The following is a 22,510-nucleotide window of genomic DNA, read 5'->3' as shown; positions in this document are numbered from 1 at the left end:
CTAAGACCTTATGCAACACTTACCAGAAGCAGCGGTGTCTCTGCACTGCCTAACGAGTTCCCAGCCTTCCCCAGTGTCGTCAGTGTGCGCTGGAACTCTGCTGCAAGCCATTTGGTCTTATCAAGGCCCATAGAGCCAATGCTGGAGAACTGACCAATCACAGGCCACTTTTCCATATTCTGTACCGGACATGCGTTTTCACTCAGCAACTAAAGGGAGAGAGGCAGGGGGTCGACTATGAAACTAGAAGATGTGCAGCCACACAATTCCACTTCCCATACCAAGAATCATCATGTCCGCTCCTTCGTGAATGATCTGCGTGGAAGACTTTCATAACTTTGTATCAAAGGAATGTCTTTAGAAAAGTACGAGCCCGGAATACTAGTCACCAACGTCCAAGTTCTGCTGTCACTTTTCAGAGTAAAAGCATTGGTCTGGTCTCATCAACCCCCCCTAGAGACTGGCCTTGAGTGGTGAGCAACCCTTCTGCTCTCTGCCCATGTGCTACTTTGTGCAGAGACAGCATCAGACCAGAGCTGAAGAACTCAAATCTCAGAAAGCAGAGAAGCATAGTGGATAGAGAGTCACCACTCAAATATAGTTTTGGTTTTCCATGACCTGCCAGGAAAATCCTCCAGTTTTCCAAGAACTACACTATAAAATCCAGTGAACCAAATTTCCTGCCATTGCAAACACACATACTACAAATTTGCTGCCAGTCACATAGCTGCCCATATCTTCAAATGACATTAAACCAGGAAGCACTGCTGTCATAAATGAGGCAAAAAAGCTCAACCCTTCACTTTTTACTCACCAGAGAACTCCATACCAATCCATACTAAGTAATAACCTCTCTGTTAAAGTCCCAAAATTTAGGGAAAATACTCTTTATATCTTTAAGTGGTTTTGGACATCCTATTTTATAAGACTTAAGTCTGTACAGTGGGAGTGTTAAAGTTACATAAGCATCAAGTCTTAATAATGAGTGTAATGAGACAGCCTGTACCTGTTCCAAAATGAAATGCTGGAGTAAATTAATGTACATGCTACATCAGGAGAATGTTAATGTGAAATGTTAAAACTGAATGCTAAAAGTCATTAGGTTTGTAGATGAGAAAAAAAAAAAAATCTTTATATATAATGAGTTTGGGTAAAATCAGACATCATGCAGTCTTAAAAGCTATACTTCAGTGAACTCCTTATTGGCAATACTTCATTAAATATTAGAAATATAAGAAAATTTGTTTTCTATAATAATAGCAGACAGGGTGAAAAAAAATAAAGCTTCATGTAGATGCTACGTATAACTTAATGTCTTAATGTATTACTAACCTGTCATAAAAACAAGAAATATTTGATTTTCCATGATAAGGAAATACTATGCATTTGATTTGTGAGCTCTGCTTTCTTCTCCAGCTATTGTTCCTTCATGCCAGCAAAGCATCTTGTGATTATAGACATTCACACACTCTAACCTTCCGCAATTTTAGGTGACCCCACTTCTCCATGTCGGGTCCCTGGAACCTTCCTGGAGTGGAACCAATCAAGTAGATCCTTCAAAATAAAAGAGCCAATTAAAACAGTGACTATAAATGACTGGCTAGCCCACCTAGCTGGAATAAACCAGAATAGATCTTTTCACCTGGTTTCGGACAGGTCGTGTTCTTTGATGCGATCGATCCACTCAGCCAGCTCAGGGGCTCGGTATGCCCTCAGGTATTCCAGCAGGTCCCGTTTGAAATGCGTAGGAGACTCCCCCGCTGTCTCTGGGCTTCCCTCAGGTAACCTGGGGTACAGAGGACTCATCCATAGTCTGGGGAAACAGAGTGCATGTTTAGTGGTCACTTAAATAAATGCCATTATTGTGCATGACAGCAACATGTGAGAGTAATAAACAGTTTTACTGATACTAGTTTTATAGCCATAGCAGTATAAACAGTACATTTCATACAAGGAAAATGGAAACTTCCTAAATCCTGAAATGCCAAAGCACCTAATGCTGAGTTTTTGTTAAAAATGAAAGCTGCTGCTTTAAAAGTCATTAGAGGAAAAAACATTCTAAAACACGGTGACCTTACACTGCTGTCAAGCATCCTGAGAGCCTAAGAATTGATTCACAATTCAGAGCTGACAGGTCAGACTTGGCAAGGGTATTCTGGACCCCCTCCTGTCCTTATGGACTGACACTGCATTCTCAGGCACACCTCTGATTACTTGGGAGAGGACGAGAGTTGTGGGTATTATAGTAGGTGCCATAGAAACCTATGATGCTGACAGTAAATAACAATAACTTTTTTTAAAGACTTCTCAATGGAAGTTAATGGGCAAGAATATTTAGAAAATATTTAGAAAATCTCATTACAGTTTTGATGTTGGCACGTACCCATTACAACTGTTGGGACAAGATGGGTATGAAATAATCTCTTACCAAAAGGTATGCATAAAATGTTATATTGCATTGTCAAACTTTTGGAAAATTGGCACCTTATCTAAAGAGATATTAAAACCACTGTTACTAGTTTGTGATGTGTGCATGCTCATTTGTGCGATTAAAATTGTGCTGATTATATTGTTAGCATATACATCAATGCAAGTTGAAGATAGTGATGACAGGTAAATCATACTGAAATCCCAGAGACCTGTTGTACTACATGGCTATAAACTGTTTTTTCTTAAAACACTTTAACAGTGGGTGGGATGTTCTACTTGTTCAGCATGTATGTCAACAACAGGCAGAGTTAATGCGCAGGCCCAAATGAACATTATTTAATGTTTGAGGTATTAAAAAAGCCCAGCATGCTATACTTCATTTTGAAAAGCAAAACTACTCATAACTGGAGCTGAATGGGGACTTCAGACTTATTACAGCAATTCCCTGTGGCGTTTTCAGATCAGATCAATACGGCCTTGGAGCACTATCAGAAAGAAAGCAGAAAAGCTCTTTTACAGTGGACCTGCGGGAGAAACTGACAGCTATGTGGATGTCAACGAGAGACCCACCAAGGCTGGAATAATGAAAAGACGCGTGGGATCAGATGCAAACTGATGGGGGAACAGCAGGACGTTAATGAGATTCATTGTATGTGTCTTGTGTGCAGTGCGTGAAGATGAGAGAGATGGGGCATTCAGGCAAGCACTGTGCACTGCAACTCGCACTGAACACATGAAGGATGTGGGGTCAGAAGAGGACAGGATGGACACTGAACACATGAAGGATGTGGGGTCAGAAGAGGACAGGCTGGACACTGAACACGAAGGATGTGGGGTCAGAAGAGGACAGGCCGGACACTGAACACATGAAGGATGTGGGGTCAGAAGAGGACAGGCCGGACACTGAACACATGAAGGATGTGGGGTCAGAAGAGGACAGGCCGGACACTGAACACATGAAGGATGTGGGGTCAGAAGAGGACAGGCCGGACACTGAACACATGAAGGATGTGGGGTCAGAAGAGGACAGGCCGGACACTGAACACATGAAGGCTGTGGGGTCAGAAGAGGACAGGCCGGACACTGAACACATGAAGGCTGTGGGGTCAGAAAAGGACAGGCCGGACACTGAACACATGAAGGATGTGGGGTCAGAAGAGGACAGGCTGGACACTGAACACATGAAGGATGTGGGGTCAGAAGAGGACAGGCTGGACACTGAACACATGAAGGATGTGGGGTCAGAAGAGGACAGGCTGGACACTGAACACATGAAGGATGTGGGGTCAGAAGAGGACAGGCTGGACACTGAACACATGAAGGATGTGGGGTCAGAAGAGGACAGGCTGGACACTGAACACATGAAGGATGTGGGGTCAGAAGAGGACAGGCTGGACACTGAACACATGAAGGATGTGGGGTCAGAAAAGGACAGGCTGGACACTGAACACATGAAGGATGTGGGGTCAGAAGAGGACAGGCTGGACACTGAACACATGAAGGATGTGGGGTCAGAAGAGGACAGGCCGGACACTGAACACATCAAAGGTGTGGGGTCAAGAAGAGGACAGGCTGGACACTAAACACATCAAAGGTGAGGGGTCAGAAGAGGGCAAGCTGGACAATGAACACATGAAGGATGTGGGGTCAGAAGAGGACAGGCTGGACACTGAACACATGAAGGCTGTGGGGTCAGAAGAGGACAGGCTGGACACTGAACACATGAAGGATGTGGGGTCAGAAGAGGACAGGCTGGACACTGAACACATCAAAGGTGTGGGGTCAGAAGAGGGCAAGCTGGACACAAAGTACAAAAAGAATAACCGTTATTCCACTGGATCAACTGGAGCTTGTCTGGCTAGTAACTGATGAAACTGTTTGAGGATGACACTTTGATGTATACGTCTCATATATGTATATTTGATGTATACATTAGATACATTCTATAAATTCTATAAATTCCTGTGCATCACTTTAGAGGTTAGACACAAACAATACACTGAACACTGTTCAAATATCTTTCAAAGAGAACAAGGAACTATTAAATTGTGGCAAAAATAATATGCTTTCAATAAACTAGCATTATCCTTTCATCTCTTACACAAACTATTGCAAGACTGCAAATTTTGCAATGCATGAATACATTTTAACATTAATCAGAGGAGTTAAAATAATACTAAAACCATGTTCTTCAGTTAATTGAATCAAATTATTCTAGACAAATCCATCATGCTCTTACAAACCTTATTCTCTCGGTAACTGACTAGTAAGAGTTTGGACAGAGTTCACAAGAACAGAATCGATTAATTCAGATCTGCAAAGCTCTGCGTGTGTAAAAAAAAAAAAAAAAAAACTATTTGGAAGAAATCAGCTTCATTTCAATTTCCTGAAATCATCTGCTCAGTGTGTTGTCATGGCAACTGACCAAAAATGTTTCAGTCTAGTGAATGCAGAACTGCCAGATATGAAAGAAAGTGCCTTTTTATGCAATCTAAGAACAAAACTTCAAAAGCAGAAAGAGAAAATCAGTACAGACTGTGTTCTCGCGTATGACAAAGCACATTTACTCCTATAACCACTCGTTTGTAAGCATTCGATAGGGCTGTGCGGAACAGATGCTGGTCAGCCCTACCCCTGAGTCTTCTGGTACCAGTCAGCCCGGATCAGGTTTGATGTCAGAATAATGACCCTGAATCCCTCCTCGTACCACAGTAGCATCATCTTCCTGAAAATGAGATGCAGCCTTCAGACTGGGAGTGGATTTTGAAAAACAGTCACGATACAACAGTACTCTTCATGCCCTCATCTTTGCATATTACTGTTAGCGTTGAATATTTAAAGATATAATTATCACTGGCCCGTCAATACCATATTCTATTTTTCTCAATATGAATAATTATACAAAAATAGGTATGAGTCATCACATACTGTTGGGGGACGGGGTTCTGTTCTGCAAACTGTTTAGAGCACACTGAAATAAAATACATCTACATGCACCAGTGACGAACAGGTAGAATCCATTTGAGAAAAGATCTGCTCTCAGCAGCTGGACGCAGGTGTGCGAGAAACATTAACGTTTTATTTATTTCATTAAGAGCTGGGCAATAGGAGCTCTCATAAGAGGGAATAAAACCTGTTCAGTTCTTCAGTGCATGCTCCCACTCTGTTCCTGAATAAAACATGTGGAACCTTCCAACAGAAAATCCGGCTGAATAGAAATGTAGCGCATTAATATTCAGCAGGGTTCATGTTTAACGTGTGGTCCAAACTCGCTGAATGACACCAGCTGAACCCTGTCTTTAAGCAGAGGGTTAAACTCGCTTAAGACTTCTTAGAGGTAGACAGAATGCTTCTCTCTCTGATCTGAGCTGATCTACCGAACGCTGCCGTTGGTCCTCGGCGGAACCAAGGCCTCCAGCCACTGCAGTCTGCAACTGTTTCTCTCTCTACCATCTGGCAAACCTGCCGGCTGTTCTGTCTCGGCCCTCCAGCGCTATTCCCGTGCTACCCCCATTACTGCTTGCATTTCCTTACACTGCCGTTTTCACTCACAACAGCTTTTTGCGTCCTACGTTCTGTGCATGTTACATTAACCTGCTCCTGCGCACTGGTGAAAGTGTGAGCTTATAAAGTGTAAAAGTACAATGCAGCTGTAGTGGCACAGCGGTATTTTGGTGAGTAGCATGTGAAGTGCAACACTTGTAATGAGAACTACGCCCACATCTGTAAAGGGCAATATGCCTCTGCTGTATGACGGCTACAGATCAAATGCGCCTGAACATGATTTATACCTGAGGTCATGATAAAGGTCAGATGACTGAACTTTTTTAAGAAAGAGAAGAAGAAAACAATGAAATTAAAGCACTTACGTATGATGAGTGCCAAAGGCAATATCCAGCTTGGCCTGATGAGAGAGGTTCAGTTTGACAGAATACAATTAACAATTCTGCAGAAACAGAAATAAACTTTTATAGGCATGATATTTATAATCATTATATCAAATTTGATATGAGGGTTTACACTAAAGCAGTTGACTGCCCCCAAGTGGAGACAAGAATATTACATCTTTCAAAGTGATGGTGTGTTGTAAAACAGTGTTCAGAGGCAACACAACAAGCAAGTCAGAACAAGGCAGAACCTGACAGAAGCGAATATGGCTATATGGTTGAGCCTGTTGGATTAACCGAGCCTTCGACTCTCGCTTCTCCCCGTGGACAATAACAACAGGCTTTGTCCTAAAACAAAGCACAAGAACAGGCCATGAGTAGAAAGCACATATAAGCATAGCAGTACAACATTGTAGAAGTCATGCAACAAAACCGCCAACTAAAGATCAATAGAACTAAAGCCTTATTTCTTTGACATTGCCATTTGGAACTGGCTTCCTGATGAAATCCGGTTCAAGCCTGAACTACACCCAAGTGAATCTGTAATCTGTCTGTATTCCATTCCAAGTGGAAATGCATTTCGGAGTTTGTAGGCACAAACACACAGCCCTGACATTCTCTGTGCATGTTATTCATTGGTAACAATCGACAAACAGAAATAATTCCACAAAGGACACTATATCCAAACAGTCATAAGGATGCAGCAGCTGATATGAAATGCAAAGGTACAGACAGTCTAGAGCGGAAAGTGAACTCATCACTGAGGAAAGCTTATAGAAGATGGATGTTAATGTAGTGGTCAGGCAGGGTACTTATCTATGAGGGATATTTCACAAAAACATCACCACTGAATGCATAATTTCATCAAAAACTGGCATTAAACTGGAGGAAACCACACACAACAACACAGACTGGCTGATTACCTAAATTCTGGTGGATACTGTTGCACCATCCATGGAATATCAAAGCAGTAGTTGAACTGTGAAGACAGAAATGGTAAGCCAAGACAACAATTACGAGCGCCTCCACATACCTTAGTCTGGAATACACTGACTTACCTGGACAGATTCCTTCAATGTGCCAAACATAGGAGACAGTATTTCTAATTTCAAAATCAGAGAGGAAAAAAATAACTACATTTTAATATATTGAAAAGAAACATGTACAGACTTTCACATACCTCTTTGTGCATGTGTGTATTCTACAAATCCTAGCAGTCAGAAAGCCAAAACTATTGTTTATTTGTTTACCTTTGATATGCAAAGCTCCAGTGTTGTACTTTTTGTCTATGCCACTGACTTTGTTTAAATAAAAGCGGTAACTGTTATTCATTGCAGATAAGTCCGCCTCAAAAAAATCACTGGGCTCCTCTTTATAGTACGAAACCCCATGGGGGCTCGGTGGCCGAGTGTCCTGTGTCTTTTTCCGTGGGGGACTCGATCTTGACTGTTTAGGTTTCACTTTTGGGGCAGATGAAGGAGCTTCTTCATCACTGCTTGAGAGGTTCCAACCTCCCTCATCTGGTTCTCGCTTCCTTTTAACCTCATGTGAAGGACTGTTTTCATATTTTACTGGATCGCTCTCATTAAAGTGAGCTGCTTGTCTGGCCTCAGAACCCATGTGAGGGACAGATATGTTTTCGGTTTTAAGGGATGGTTGAAACTTGACATTGTTTTCTCTGTTGGGCTCAGATTTGGGCTTTAGGTTTAAAACAGTATTAACTGCATTGGCTTTCTGCTCTGGCTTTACGTTTGCCTTATTTGTATCCTTTGGGGGTGTCGGGGGTATTAGGTTATCGTCGTCATCACTATCAGACAGTGTCCACTTGCCATGCTGACTCTCCTGGGACATTCTGTTCTACTGTGGAAACAAGAAGCAATAGTAGTCATTTTATGGTCCTAGTAGTCAGCAGCATGCAATACAATGCAATGGGGGGAAAAAACTTCACTTTGAAGGAACTAAATCAAAGTTACAAAGGCACCTAGGTAAGTGGTAACTGTAATTACACGCATGATAAGACATCAAATATCCTGTGCCAATCCATTAGAGCTTCACATAGGGCCCAGGCCATTCCTACCCGCAACCACATCACAAGGTCTTCTCAGGGGTCATCAGATAGACATTAGTCTGTGTTTATCTGAATTAATCTGTGTTTAGCTGAATTAAGCCCATGACACCTCCAGAAGGCTCAACAGTGAGGTCTGGCATCGCAGCCCCACCCACCTTATGGGCTTTACGCTCTACACCAATAACACTCACAACAGTGCTGCCTCCACACAGTCACTTCCTAACTCATAAAATCCATATTAGCCTCTCCAACAACTAAGACAACACTCAGCCCCATTGGCATGGTTAATGCACTCAGTGCCACCAGTTCAACTTGGATTTTACCCAGTACACCACCAAGCATTTTCCAGCACTGCAGATCCACACTGGCCTCCACGGTGACTAAAGCCACCGGCACCGTTAATAAATGCTCAGTACTCGCAGTTCCATCTGGACCTACCATGTTACACAATGACACACAACCCCACTCACCTACCCAGTCCTCCATGTTCCATGTTTATAGAGCATTTCCCCAACTAGTCTGTGCTCTCCTTATCCACAAGCACTGACTAGCCCTGTCAGCAACTTCTGATAACTCCTTCACAGCTACCCTTATTTTACAGCCTCTAAAGCTGAACCGCACAAGCAAGGATGTGGCAGACTTAGCACAAATCCTAAGTCCCCCCCCCCCCCATCTCTACTGGTCTTATATGTGTCTGCCACCGCGTTCTCTGACCTCAGCCACCAAGTCTGTGTACTCCAGCTTCTTCCTCTCAAAAGCTTCATCCACTGCATCCTCAAATGGAATTGCTAACTTTAGAAAATAACTAGTACAATACCATGTCCAGCCTCAGCATAATCAGTGCAATACACTCTGGGACCTGCAGTTTGTTTGTTTATTTATTTTTTAAACCTACATCCGCCAGCAATTTCCAATCCTGCATATCACCCCATCTAACCTACCGATATTCATAGTCTCCACTCGCACTTTAATACTATCAATGCTAGGCAACGCGTTAACCTCTGGGCGCTTACTATCAAATAAATATGCTAATACGCGAAGCACTTAATTATTTCTCCATGTATTTCATCCCTGCAACAAACTAACCTTACATGCTGATAAAATGTTCTTCAGCGTGCCGATGGCTGCACATAATTTATAACTAGGGTCTTCACCTACCCTCTGTAAGTCAGGTTAAGCTTATTTTGCCTATAAGAGAGATGTGGCAGCTGTAATATCAAAGTAATTTGACAATCAGCTTGTTTATATTCAAGTCTTCAAAGCAGGAGGAAACTAACAAAATCTCAAAAAGGCCATATAGTTTTATGTGCATAGTTTTATAGTATATATATATATATATATATATATATAAAAAAAAACAAAGACACAAATTTGAAAACCAGAACCATGTAAATCAAAAGGTCAAAGCCTGTCAGCAGGGCATATAGACACCTAACAGGACAATTGCAAAATCCTAAATAAATACATTAATTCATACATACATAATACCTGTGCAACCCAGAATAGGTTAAAAAAAAAAGACTGCTCTGCATATAATTGCTAAAGAATACAGGGCCATTTTGCCTAGGTGCACCCTGTAGTTCTTCACAGTATTCCCATATTCCACGAGAATAAAGCCCCTGTACATACTGCTAAACAAAAGCAAAGGGTATTTTATAAAACCACCTCCAATGTCTTCCATGGCCTCCCCAGATATAAACAGAACTTGGCCATGCCAGCCTTGTTAGCCAGGCTGGAGAACAGAGTACAAACTAGAATTGGATGCTTCTCGTCTTGAAAAACGATGCAGCATTCCCTTACAGTTTAGTAGCTATTCGCCAGCTATGTGATTAATAAGCACAAGTCCTTCTGGGTTTTGTAGTTAAATGTTTATCCGTTCCGTTCACAGCACATGCAATGGATGTTTTTAAAACCAAAAGAGCCCTCAGAAAGGGTATGGAACTTGTTTCCATAGCAAGCTAGCAACTACACTGGCAATAGGGCCTTCAAATACACAATGTTCTTCGCCTTGCTAGCTAACTATACAGCCTTAAAGCGTCCGTGTAAACGAATAACGTTAATTGATTATCTAGTTTAAACTACCTAGCCAGCTAGAGCTGCCACAAAGCAACGCTAACTAGCTGCAGTAGCTAACTGCCGAGTTTATCCGGAGCTTGCTTCAGCAACCCATATTCATCCTTGAATATCATTTTACAAGGTCTCAGGTGCAGAATACATTATTTCTTAACTTTAACAACAAGAACAAAAATGTTCAGTTAGCCAACGATAGTGACTTACTCTGACGGGGAGAGTTTTGTAGATTAAATGTATTTTGAGTGTAAATGTAAGAAAGTGTCACAAAAGTGGAAATCACCTAACAATGAGTGAATGCAGCTATATCAAAAAACCTCGGGCCGTACAAAAAAGCGAACTCGCATAGTTAGCAGAAGCTAATTTGTTTTAAACTCATCCATTGTTCATTCTTCTGTTTAAAAATAAGTGAAAGCGCCTTACTGGTATCACTCTTCAAAATAAAAGTACTTTCATTTCACTTGTACCACAAAATGCATAAAAGCCTTAGATATAATCATAATTTGAATTATATTTCAGAACATGTAACTACTATATGAAACTATTTCTAACTAGTTGTGTGCGGAAGTAATACCCCTTTCTCAGCATTTTTTTGTATTTTGGTCTCTGACTGTTGTGACGAAAAACTCTTATTGCTGTAGTAGACTGGCTAGCTAGCTACGTAGCTAGTTAGCGAAGCTGATTTGATTTACCCAACCAACCACCTTTGCTGATTCTGACACATCATGTAACTTTAGCCTATCATGTTAAAGTAGTGGTTACCATGTAAATCCTATAAAAACATACAAGCTGGCTTGGGTTGTTACCTTAGCTATCTTATCGCGAAATACCAGTAAATAGCTTTTGGTATTGTTGAAAATGTCTTTTCGAAGTGGTGCTTCTTATTGTATGAGTGATAAAAAAATAACTGATATTGACAGAAAACGATTTGTTTCGGTAAGCAAATTTTGACATTCATCGTGTTCGCACTTTATGAATACCAACGAGATTGCTAGCTAACTAGCCAGTTAGTAACTTGTAATCAGATATATCCTGTTAGATCCTCGTATTTCTTAATCAAGAGAAAGTAACAAGACAAATAACTAGCGTACTTTTAAATTGTCAGAAAATGTTTCGCCCGAACAGGGACTTGAACCCTGGACCCTCAGATTAAAAGTCTGATGCTCTACCGACTGAGCTATCCGGGCTCTGAAGAGACAAAATAAATAGGACAAGACAATTTCGTTACTCCTAAAAAGAAGGCTAAATAGAATATTTTACCCGTTTATATGTCCAATTTTCATTTTTCACTTAACAAAGGTTACGTTATCTAACTGAAAAAAAAAACATTAATAGAAATGGACAAAAGGACAGACCAGATGGAAATGCTATGGATCATAAAGTTGTATATCAAATATGTGACTGCTACTGTGAGCAGCCATTTCTTTTCCTGATACCCAGGTTTTCTCTCTATGTGATATGGGGAAAAAAGGTTATTTGTCTAGAGAAGATTTGAAGATAGCAGTCGTTATGCTGTTTGGATACAAACCCTCAAAGGTAACCCTGTTTCAGCCTCTGGAGGGCGACATTGTATAGATTAAAACGTGGTGTTTGTCGTGAGCCCTTTTCCGTCAGTGTACTGTGTAATAATTATCTGTCACTGGTTTCAATAAGGAGCTTTTCAAGCGTGATCTTGCCTATATAACTGTTCAGCCAACCTGTACATTGTTCTATCTATCTATCTATCTATCTATCTATCTATCTATCTATCTATCTATCTATCTATCTATCTATCTATCTATCTATCTATCTATCTATCTATCTATCTATCTATCTCTATTATTAATAGTTTGTTTATTGGTTTGTTTGTTTTTCAGTCAGAAACAAATATAATGATGGAAACTGGTGCTGCACTAAACAGCACAGGTAAGATTGTTATATCAACAGTGCCAGTTTATAGGTGTACATAGACCTTTCACATTACAGTTATATGAGAGATCGTAGACATGTCAGAGATGTGTACTGGCAATTACTGAAATATTTGAATTAATCGTTGTAAATGAACTGTCAGGAAAAAAAGAGTAGTTCTAGCAGACCAATTTTTTTAATTGCCATTTATTCTTGAATCTATTTCTGTGCCCTGATTTACACCTCAAATTGCTTTTTCGGAGGTATACGTCTATTATTTGAGCCGTCATTCCGTTTTCATGCCCTGTTCATCATACCGTTACGACTCATCGCAGTGACTCACTGCCGGCTGAGGCAGCTCCGGAGCCCTCGCCGATGTTGAGCATGAGTGTGATGTGCAGAATTTTCTCCTGTTTTTGATAGAAAAAGCCATGTTTTAAAGCACTCAAGCAAAATGAAAGGAAAGGGAGCTTGACTTGAATTCATGTAATCGTTTCACACATTTACAGAAATGAAAGAACTCCCCACAAAAGGCACAAAATAATTTTGGCATAAAACACATACAGGCTTTTACAGTGCATTTGACAGACAGGAACACAGAAGAAAAGACAGTTGGCAAGACATTTTTAAGGGGAGACATTAAATGGCTGAAGACCTAGATTAGTAAGTAATTTGTCTCTTGTTTTACACCATGAGCAAATCGCTTTTGTATACTGCCCTGTAGGAAGGCACAAGATAATCTAGTTAAAGTGGCATGCTTGGTGTGATGAAATATTCCACCATTAAATCTTGCTCAGAGCAAATGGGGAACTAAATTGCCCCCTTACAAATTTTGTGATTACTGAATTAGTGATGGTAGGAAAGAGTGTGTTGTTGGTACTAATGTGGCAGGCTCGTCTAAACTCAGCAGCGGGTTCCCTCTGGCTCTCACCGAGAATGGAGACCACTGTTGGAGCCATACACCAATGTGCTGCCACCTGGCTAGCCCACTTGGTCCTTCCTCTGTCTCTTTTTCTCATGCATTTTCCTTATCTTTCTCTCGAGTAATGAAATTAAAGACGGAAAAGTAAATAAAAAAGCAAGGCTCCATAAGCTGCCTCTATATCCTGACACAGTTGTGCTGTGAGGTAGGCTGGAATGCTTATCGGTATGACTGTGGCGCTTTCATTTTAGCGCTTTGGCTTCCCCCCCTCTTTTCAATTTACATGCAATCTACAGTTCTGTTCTGCTGTTCAAATCTGTTCAAATGAGCAATAAGCAACATTATTGCATTTTTCAACGGAAGTGCATATTGCTAGATTGCTACTGATCACATGACTTGCCTCGCTGCCGGTCTGGCTGTAAAAGTGGTTGGCTTTCCTTGGCCCACCCCAGCAGAAATCGAGTGATGACGATTTATCGGAAATTTCTGTTTACTGCTCCATGAAAGCCTCTTTAATACACGAATTGCTAAACTCACCCCAGCATGCACTTGGTGTTTATGAATAGACATACCAAATATACATATTATATGTTTAGTGTGAATATTGTTGCTGGGAAGCAGTAGTTGCCGTTGTAACAGACCTGTTACAGGATTCCAAGCCAGGTCTTTAAACCCTTTTGAAATTTTGACTTCTTAAAATCTCAAAGTAACGACGTGTCTGATGTCAAAAGGCAGGACGCAAAGAGATGCTCGTCCAAACCTAGACTCCATCCAGGCTGCGTGTTTCTGACGGAGTTATTTACCGTGGCCCTTGTTTGAGGAGCCATCTCGAGACATAATTCCATAACGCCCGAACAAATGCGAGGCTTGCCAAAGCAGGCCAGCTGATCTGATCAGGAGCTCTGCATACAGAGGAACCTGGGAAGGGGAAAATGCCCATCTCATTTATATTGCAGCCTCATCAACGTCAGCAGCAGTACTAAAATATTGTGTATGTCCCACTGATCTGAACAGCTGGAGCACAGGGACAGTCTGGGGGGATGGGTACAGATCAAAGATGGCCATCACTTTAAAGGGTACAGATGCATACAAGACTACAAAGCCGCTGCGTGTATGTGAGTGTGTATGCATCTATTTGTTTGTGTATGTGAGTGTATGGTTGTGTTTAACTCCCTAAGGGGACCAAATATCTTTGCAATAATTGAAAAACTTATTGGAATTTGTTGAGATTGGGATTTTTTTTTTTTTTTGACTATGAAATTTTTTTTAAACACTAAATGATACAATTTTATTGGAAAAGCTAAAATAGCCTAAATATTTCCTTTCAGTTACTGAGATTAGTTAGGGTTATAATTGGGTATAGCCATAGCTGTGTATAGCTACATATACTGTAATACATACTGTGTAGTTGGCAAGTTGTTTTGCGTCACCACATAAGACTTGAATCGATGACTGAATGAGTGAACCAACAAGACTGTCAACTTTTAAGGCATTTACATTGTTTTGCCTGAATTATATAGAAATTTCTATATGGTCTCTCCATTTCAAGTACCATAACTGGACAGATATTGAACAAAGGAACATAATCTTGAATAAAACTGTCATGTTTAGTACTCGGTTGCAAATCCCTTCCAGCCAATGGCTGCCTGGAGACTCTGACCCATAAATATCACCAGATGTTGGCCATCTTCCATGGTGATGCTCTGGCAGGCCTCTGGTGCAGTTATTTTCATGAGCCTCCTCAGTCTTGTTTTCACTAAGTGAAGTGCAAGTTCATTCACAGGCGAGGAACATTTCACCGTGTTGTTTTCACGTTTTGGGTTGTTGTCCTGCTGTAAGGTAGCTTGCCCTCATACGCTTCTGTTCACTGCAGGATTCATCTTGCTGCAGCCATGTGCAGTCACGTTAAAGACACGTGAGCCAGTGGCAGGCACACAGGCCCACACCACCATGTTTTACACATCAGCTGGTATTCTTAGTAACACGAAGAGTTTATTTTTTTCTCCAGTTTTCCCATTCCTGTGCCAACTCTGGTACAGGTTAAGATTAGGTATTATTCTTTTGGAGGTTTACCGGTAGTTTACACCTTTTGGCAAAAACTGTGATGCATTCTTCATTTTATGGTATTTTTGGACACCGACACAGTTCCTTGGATTTTTAAGCGACCTTGTGGTTTTGTGAAAGGCATTATATAAATCCAACTTATTATTATTACTGGATATACTATCATTATCAGTAATTTTCTTTTTCATTCCAGGTATATTTAACAGTCCAGCCTCTGTTGATCTTAACTCCAGTATGGGAGCATAGTCTGTCAGGCCTTCTAAAATGCATGAAGACGCTACACCTTTAAAAGTAAAAGAAAAAACAGTTTAAAGTTGACTCTAAAAGATACAGGCAGCTAGTGTTGTGATACTAAAGCAGGTATGATGCGCTCTCTGTTTCTTGTCCATGGTAATAGTCTGGCTGCAGCGTTCCGGACAAGCTGCAGTCGGTGTATTGTGGTTTTTGGAAATCCACAGTGCATTACAGTAGTCTAGTCATGAAAAATGAAAGTGTACACTCAGTGTCTATGCTGTTGCTTCTCAACTATTTTAACAAATGGCTGATTTTTCTACCCTTGATGTTTTAGCGATACCTCTGACTGAATCAAATTGTTTTGCCTCATGGCTACCTGATTGTTATAACACTTCTTTGGTCCTCATGTTTTACCAATGCTTAGGCAAAATTTCTGAAACTGTGGCTAATTTTGTCAAAATGTACAGTTTATTGCAATTGCTAAGACACACAGACTGGTACTTGTGACAATTATTGAAACCACCAACTCTTGTAACTAATCTATTGACTGACCTGGTATACTATACCATAACATTCTTTGCTATACACTCATTTTGCAATTCTAAAACATACTTTTTGCAAAACCCCAAACAATTTTCTACATTAGACATGTCATTCAAAACAAAAATACCTTTAAAAAATGGTGCCATTCAAAAGCCACATCCATTTACCAATTACCCAAACCCAGTCCTCATAGGTGGAAACGCTTATGGCTAATTTGCACACTTAGAAATCAGAACCTAAGCATTATAAAAAAAGAGGCCACAGGTTAGAGATCTTGCTTTGGATATCAGTGGAGGCCAATACTGGAGAGAGAGGATGAGGAAGACCAACCATCATGGATGAGATCTGGTCCATTTTGGTTGACCATATAGTCTGTAGCAAGTCTCAGCAAGTAGCATTGCCAGTGTCTCTGAGCAACATGGGGGCAATATCACAATGTGTGCAGCTATTAGCTAGAATGGTATCATGCATCACATCACTCTGGGGCCCTACAACACTGCACAACGTAGTTATTTCCCGTCACCAGGGGGCGGCCCGCAACAGTCCAGGTTTGTTTTTGTCCCAGACGACGCAAGTTTACAGCGGGCTGCGTTGGTCCGCAGCGAAGACCCGTGATTTGTATTGCTTCATATCTTCCATTCCTACAGTTTTTCTTGTTTGAATGCACACTTTAACAATTAAGTCGAGTTTTTATGCTAAAATCCCATAATCATACAATATTTCTTCAGAACTATGAGCACAATCTTATTGCTTCAATATAGTTTGCAGTTCTGCAGCGCTGATTTAGCTAAAAGTCTGCACACACTTCTTAGCAAACTATTCAGTCCTTATTGGGAGCACACCTGTCTCATTATCCTAATCACTGGAGTCACTAATCAAAACCCAGTATGTTAATGAACTAAACCATCATCCCACATGCGAGAACACAGTACATCATAATTATTTACTCACATTTCCTAATTGCATGGGGCATATAAATTTACACAGTGAGTCAAGAAAAAGCCAAACTTTACAAAGACAAAACAAAAAAAAAATGGAACAAGAAAGACCAGAGGAAGAGGCAGTGAAAGATATTTACAAAGACAGTTGAGCAGTTCTTGTGGATTAAGTATTCTTGTTTTTTCTTTATTTATGTAAACAAACAGTACTGCTGCAATATTGCATTTCCCTGTTTTGTTTACTGTAATACAGCAGTTCAGAAGTTTGTGACTCACCACATTTTATGGGTAGATTTGTGAACAGTTACATGAATGTAAATACTGTAAATGGCTTATTTAGTGGCTGTTTTTGAGGTCTTATACTTTGATAGAGTGAGCTATGTTTTGCAGCCCAGAGTAGAACATTGTGGTTTGTGTGCCCACAGACCTACTGTGTATAGTATTCCAAGTGGTTTACAGTTGGGTTTTTTTTCTGACTGGCTATACACGTTTCTTCAAACATCACGTTTCCCAAAACTGAAACCTCAAAGCTCTTCACCATACGAACTATTCTCAAAACCTGACACTAGCAGAGAAAAACTCACTTTTGACTGAAAATCTCTATGCACAGTCCACAAAACCAAATAATCCACACAATACTACACACGCATAGCAGGTATGTGTGCACACAAACCACAAAGGTGTACTGTGTGCTGCAAATCACAAAACTCACTTGCTCATCCTCATCCTCTCTGTCCAGAATTGGCCTCCACTGATATCCAAACCGAGATCTCTAACCTGTGGCCTCTTTTTTATAATACTTAGGCTTTAATTTCTAAGTGTGCCAATTAGCCATAAGCGTTTCCACCTATGAGGACTGGGTTTGGGTAATTGGTAAATGGATGTGGCTTTTGTATGGCACTGTTTTTCAAAAGAAACACTGGTATTTTTGTTTTGAATGTGTCTAATGTGGAAACTTGTTTGGTGTTTTGCAAAAAGTGTGTTTTAGAATTGCAAAATGAGTGTATAGCAGAGAATGTTGTTATGCTATAGTATACCAGGTCACTTTTCTTGTTGTTTCTTGTTGTTATGCTATAGTATACCAGGTCACCTTTCTATAGTATAAAGGTAACAGAGCTCAAACTACCACACCATGACTCAACTTCATCTCTTTTGTTAGCTTTCTGGTGCTTTAACAAATGAAACACACAGCTGTCCAAGGAACAGTTGAGCAGCCAGTTCTCCAACTGCTGACGGGTTCCTATGTTTGAAATAGATGGTGATTCTTATGTGCATAACACGATGTACATATCACTGCTGTCTAATTAAAACTGGCATTTTGCCCTTTAACATTGTTGTTCATTTCAAACCCAGCACTCTGGACTACAGTGTCAAAACAACAGAAATTGTCACAGTCCAATTATTTAAGGATTGATTTCTATGTGATAACAGTGAGATGTGTGCGTGCCTGCGCGCGCGTTTCCGCGTGTGTAAAGTGACAGAGCAGCATCGTTGGGGGCTGCTGGGTGAGTCACACTGTGGAGAAGAAAAGGAGAGGAGAAGCAAGAAGGATAGAGAGGAGAGGGGGAGAGGCGGAGCAGAGGAGCCGAGGCCACCCGGCTGACACCTCCCCGTGACGGACGGGTTCTGTAGCTGAGAGAATGGCAATCAACCCTCCACTGGCCTCCCTCGACAGCAGAGAGAGAAAGATGGAGAGAGGGAGAGGGAGAGATGGGGAGAGAGAGAGAGACACACACAGAGATAGAAAGATGGGGAGAGAGAGAGAGAGAGAGAGAGATGGAGAGAGAGAGACACAGAGATAGAAAGATGGAGAGAGAGAGAGGGGGAGAGAGAGAGAGAGAGAGAGAGAGAGAGAGAGAGGGAGAGAGCAGGGATTTTTAAAGAAGCCCACACAAAGCTCCCGCCTTCATTTGCTGCCAAACACTCTGCCTGGTGTAGGGAAGGCTATGTGTGCGTGCGTGCGTGTGTGTGTGTGTGTGAAGGAGGAGGAGATGCATGTAAAGAAGCAAGCTCTTTACAAGACAAGAGGACAAATCCATCATCTTGTGCTGATTAGATATGCTATTTTGAGTAAAATATAGATCATTATATTCTCAAATGTTCATTTATAAAAAGTCTGTGTCTAAAGGATTGGGGTAGTGATTTCTACTTTCCTGTGTGATGTCCCTAAAAGCTCCAGAGGCTATGACTGTCCTAATTCTTTCAATGTTAGAAGCAGTATAGTCTAGGAAAAGATGGGCTTTGGCAGTTATTTCAGTCATTACTTCAACAGAGCCCTTCTCCATCTCCTTAGGTAACCCCCCCTCCCCTGTCAGTTGGATTTCAGGTAGAAGGTGCCTTTCTACCATTTTGTTAATTTGTTAATTTAGTTTTGCTGTGATTTACAATACATCAGATCCATCTTGCTTGGCCTTGTATCTCTTAATTAATTACCCTCCATCCCAAAAGGCTTCTCTCCCTGGTCTCACACACATTACTGTCAAAGCAGCCCACCCAGAACTGCTCTTCGAAGCCCCGTGTGTGTTTGGTATTTCCAGAGAATGCTGTCTAGGGCCCACCAGCCTACTTTTTCATCTCAATAACAGCAATGAGAGAAAAAATGACTACCCTGCAGGCAAGAGGGAGATGTATTACTCCTTTAAACACAGTGCTTTCAGATGACTGCCATGTAAAGGAAGTACAGGCACTTCTGAGGAGGGCTTTGTAATAAACCTAGTTCTCTCTCTCTCTCTCTCTCTCTCTCTCTCTCTCTCTCTCTCTCTCTCTGAAAGGGGTCCCTTTGGAGCCATTTGTGTCTCTCATGGGGAGGAAGTTGTCAGCAGAGGATCCATACGAGAAGACTAGGCTGATCTTCAATGCATTTGATGCTCACTGTATGTTCCTGTTCGTTCTCTCTCTCTCTCTCTCTCTCTCTCTCTCTCTCTCTCTCTCTGTGCTCCACGTGTTGAACAGTTCTGTCCCGATCCGTGCAGGGAGACTTAGTGTCCACCCGAGCCAGAGACGCTTCCTTGGCCGCCCTACGGCTAGGTGTAAAGATTAGTTAAGTGAGACAGGTGAACGTTATACTAACATCCTCACAAACATGACTCCGGTGCCATATATCTCGCTGAGCTATATAGTGACAGGCAATCTGCAGCGAGCTAAGGGCGTGGAGATCTCATGGCGCTAGCTGCGAGGCAACCGCAGGAGTGAACATTTACTCAGCGCTGAGCAATCTTGCTTACAGGCTTCATGCCTAGGTCATTTTCCCCTTTCCTAATGAACATCAGTGTGTGTGTTTTCTGCACTGTGGTTATGCAGTAATTTAGGAATCTGCCCGTGGTGTTTTTGATGTTCTTTACATTGCTGAAAGCAAACCGCACTTCCACCATCAGCCAATAGAGGGCGCTCCCCATCTCCTCCAACAATGGCCGGCTGCCACTAATGGGCCATTGATCCACTCTCCACAGCCCCTCCAGTATCTTTTCTTTTTTTTTTTTTTCCAGGGTGCTTTTATTCAGCTCGGTTTCATTGAGGCACACCAAGCTTAGTTTTTTTGGAAATGGGCTTTGTTTCTCTGTTTTCTCCCCTCCGCCGTGCACGTGGCCGTGCGTAAGCCCATTGTTAGTGCCCGAACGATCACCTTTGGGCCCAACAGCCAGTGCAGCAGTAGGTTCTTAAATTGTTCTCTCTGCCTATTTAGGGTATGGCATTCCATTTTTATTCTTCTTATATCAGTGTCTTTGAAGTGCTTCGCCTGCTGGATTAAGTCATTTTTCGAAATGAATAGCGTTGGAATCAAAAGCGTGTTCAAGGCTGCGAGGACAGGCGGTAAAAACAGGTTGCGTGGTCTCAGTGGATCATCCCCTCCCTGCAACTGTTTGTCGGATGTCCCAAAGAGTGGCGGAAATCAAATTAATTCTGCTACCGAAGTCATCTCAAGTGAGCGAGTTGGAAGGAGCATATATCAGGTGACTACGATTGAATCTGGGTGGAATGTCCAGGGAATCTTATTTCATTAACCCCACTGCCCCCGTCGTTAAAGGAGGCTCATCCTCGGCCGCGTCCGACGCAGCTAGTCTTTGCTCTGTCCCCGGCGGCACGGCGCTCCGGTACTAGCTCTGAAATGCCGTGGGCTCCCCTCTACACTCTTCTTCCAGATTGGCCATTCGTACTGCACCTTCCTTTAAGAAGAAATGTATGCTAAAAAAATCTACCGGTGTTGGTTTAGTTCGGAATGGGAGGACTAGCCAACCATCAGATTCATCTCAGGGGCCAAATTGCTTTTGCAAGGTTTCATTCAGGCCTTCTTTAAATTCCCCCTGACCTGAGCATGAACTCGTTTAAGAATGGTGATTAGGAATCTGGATCAAAATTTTGCTGTGGTCTTGAACTTTTTCTTCTCAGCCTCTCAATCAGCAATCACGGTAAGTTTCCGTAACAACAGAAACCGCTGAATAGCAACCACGTGCCCGCTTAAACTATAGACGGTCGCATGTAGGTGTACGCAACTCTACACAACTCTAGCATCAGCTATGGAACAGAAACAGGCATAGTCTTTAGTGCCACAGTACTGTCCTCCAAATCCTTTATCATCTCAAGTAGTAGTTGAGATGATTCAGAAGCTGCTGATATACTTGCATCAAACCCCAACAAGTACTTGAGTGGCAACTGCTAGGCGGGCCTTTAGGTTCAAGAATATGTCTCACAAAGTGTCTTAAAGACTCCAGCATCTCCTGCAAGCCGAGCTCTATGCCGAACGTCTGGCCGTTGCCTGCGCGACGGTTCTGACAGCACCAGTGTTGCGGAGCCGGGCATTCATGCTAGGCACCGGGACTGAGGGCCCGGCCTCTCCATCAACGCAAGCCACGCAGCACATTGACTTCCACACTCAGCTCCACCTGTAAGTGATGCAGTCTCTGTGGCATGTCTATGTCGACACGTGCTTTTCTCTGATAACATGCTTGTCTGTGCTTATGCCAAGAGTTACCACACCTTTTAGCTGACACAGACAATATTCATCACATGCTGCAGTTCGTGAGGGCTTGAGGCCCCCCCCACACATACACAAGCTTATCTGTGCTGACGGCCATGATTACAAGGACTGAGGCAGACCTCAGTGCCGAGGAGATGGTGCCATTGTGGGGGAATGCCCAGCCCCCTTGCCTGCCTGCCACGTGACTGGCGAGCTCAGAGGTGCCCCGGGACGCACTCTGCAGTCGCACACATGCCCCAAACACATTCCACCCTCATCCCTGACTCTGCGTGCTGCCACTCCGAACCTCCTCGGGGGAGCCGTTTCCGCTGAATCAAAGTTCTCGGTGCCAGGCGCCTCCGCAGGGCCCGCGGGAAAAGGCTCCCCGAGACCCGCTGTGACTCCTCCCTACAATCTCTCTGAGCCAAAACGCAAAAACCCTCACCGGCCCGGTGGGGAGAAGGAGATGCGGTTGAGGCCATTTGGTTCTCGTGGCAGGAGGAGATTATAGGA

General features: G+C 42.2%; 2 protein-coding genes and 1 non-coding gene across 12 annotated transcripts in view; 1 reads left to right on the top strand and 2 right to left on the bottom strand.

The window, feature by feature from the left end:
* The window catches only part of tdp1 (tyrosyl-DNA phosphodiesterase 1), a 37,706-nt gene extending 26,705 nt beyond the window's left edge, over positions 1-11,001 (bottom strand). For 2 of the 7 annotated variants that reach the window (XM_081722025.1, XM_081722024.1), the window contains exons 1-10: positions 10,663-10,998; positions 7,568-8,177; positions 7,376-7,419; positions 7,241-7,296; positions 6,569-6,665; positions 6,300-6,334; positions 5,063-5,155; positions 1,643-1,813; positions 1,476-1,554; positions 24-209 (exon numbers count right to left, since the gene is read on the bottom strand). In XM_081722025.1, the coding sequence (XP_081578151.1) occupies positions 24-209; positions 1,476-1,554; positions 1,643-1,813; positions 5,063-5,155; positions 6,300-6,334; positions 6,569-6,665; positions 7,241-7,296; positions 7,376-7,419; positions 7,568-8,168 (1,362 nt within the window). In that variant the 5' untranslated portion in view covers positions 8,169-8,177; positions 10,663-10,998. Of the gene's footprint in view, positions 1-23; positions 210-1,475; positions 1,555-1,642; positions 1,814-5,062; positions 5,156-6,299; positions 6,335-6,568; positions 6,666-7,240; positions 7,297-7,375; positions 7,420-7,567; positions 8,178-10,662 lie in introns of all 7 variants that reach the window. The other 5 variants (XR_014125642.1, XM_027001517.3, XM_081722023.1 and 2 more) reach the window with 5 other exon arrangements.
* A 224-nt stretch (positions 11,002-11,225) lies between these two features.
* efcab11 (EF-hand calcium binding domain 11) overlaps positions 11,226-22,510 on the top strand; it is a 35,494-nt gene continuing 24,209 nt past the window's right edge. The window contains exons 1-4 of one of the 4 annotated variants that reach the window (XM_027001428.3): positions 11,226-11,391; positions 11,896-11,991; positions 12,312-12,360; positions 19,815-19,916. In XM_027001428.3, the coding sequence (XP_026857229.2) occupies positions 11,314-11,391; positions 11,896-11,991; positions 12,312-12,360; positions 19,815-19,916 (325 nt within the window). In that variant the 5' untranslated portion in view covers positions 11,226-11,313. The remainder of the gene's footprint in view (positions 11,392-11,895; positions 11,992-12,311; positions 12,361-19,814; positions 19,917-22,510) is intronic. The other 3 variants (XM_081721999.1, XM_081721997.1, XM_081721998.1) reach the window with 3 other exon arrangements.
* trnak-uuu (transfer RNA lysine (anticodon UUU)) lies at positions 11,570-11,642 on the bottom strand. The gene has a single exon. It is a non-coding gene; the product is annotated as a tRNA-Lys (tRNA).

The sequence above is a fragment of the Electrophorus electricus genome, chromosome 10 (genome assembly GCF_041902795.1).
Source record: "Electrophorus electricus isolate QZ-2024a chromosome 10, ASM4190279v1, whole genome shotgun sequence".
Lineage (NCBI taxonomy): Eukaryota > Metazoa > Chordata > Actinopteri > Gymnotiformes > Gymnotidae > Electrophorus > Electrophorus electricus.
This window is presented reverse-complemented; position numbering and strand designations above follow the sequence as displayed.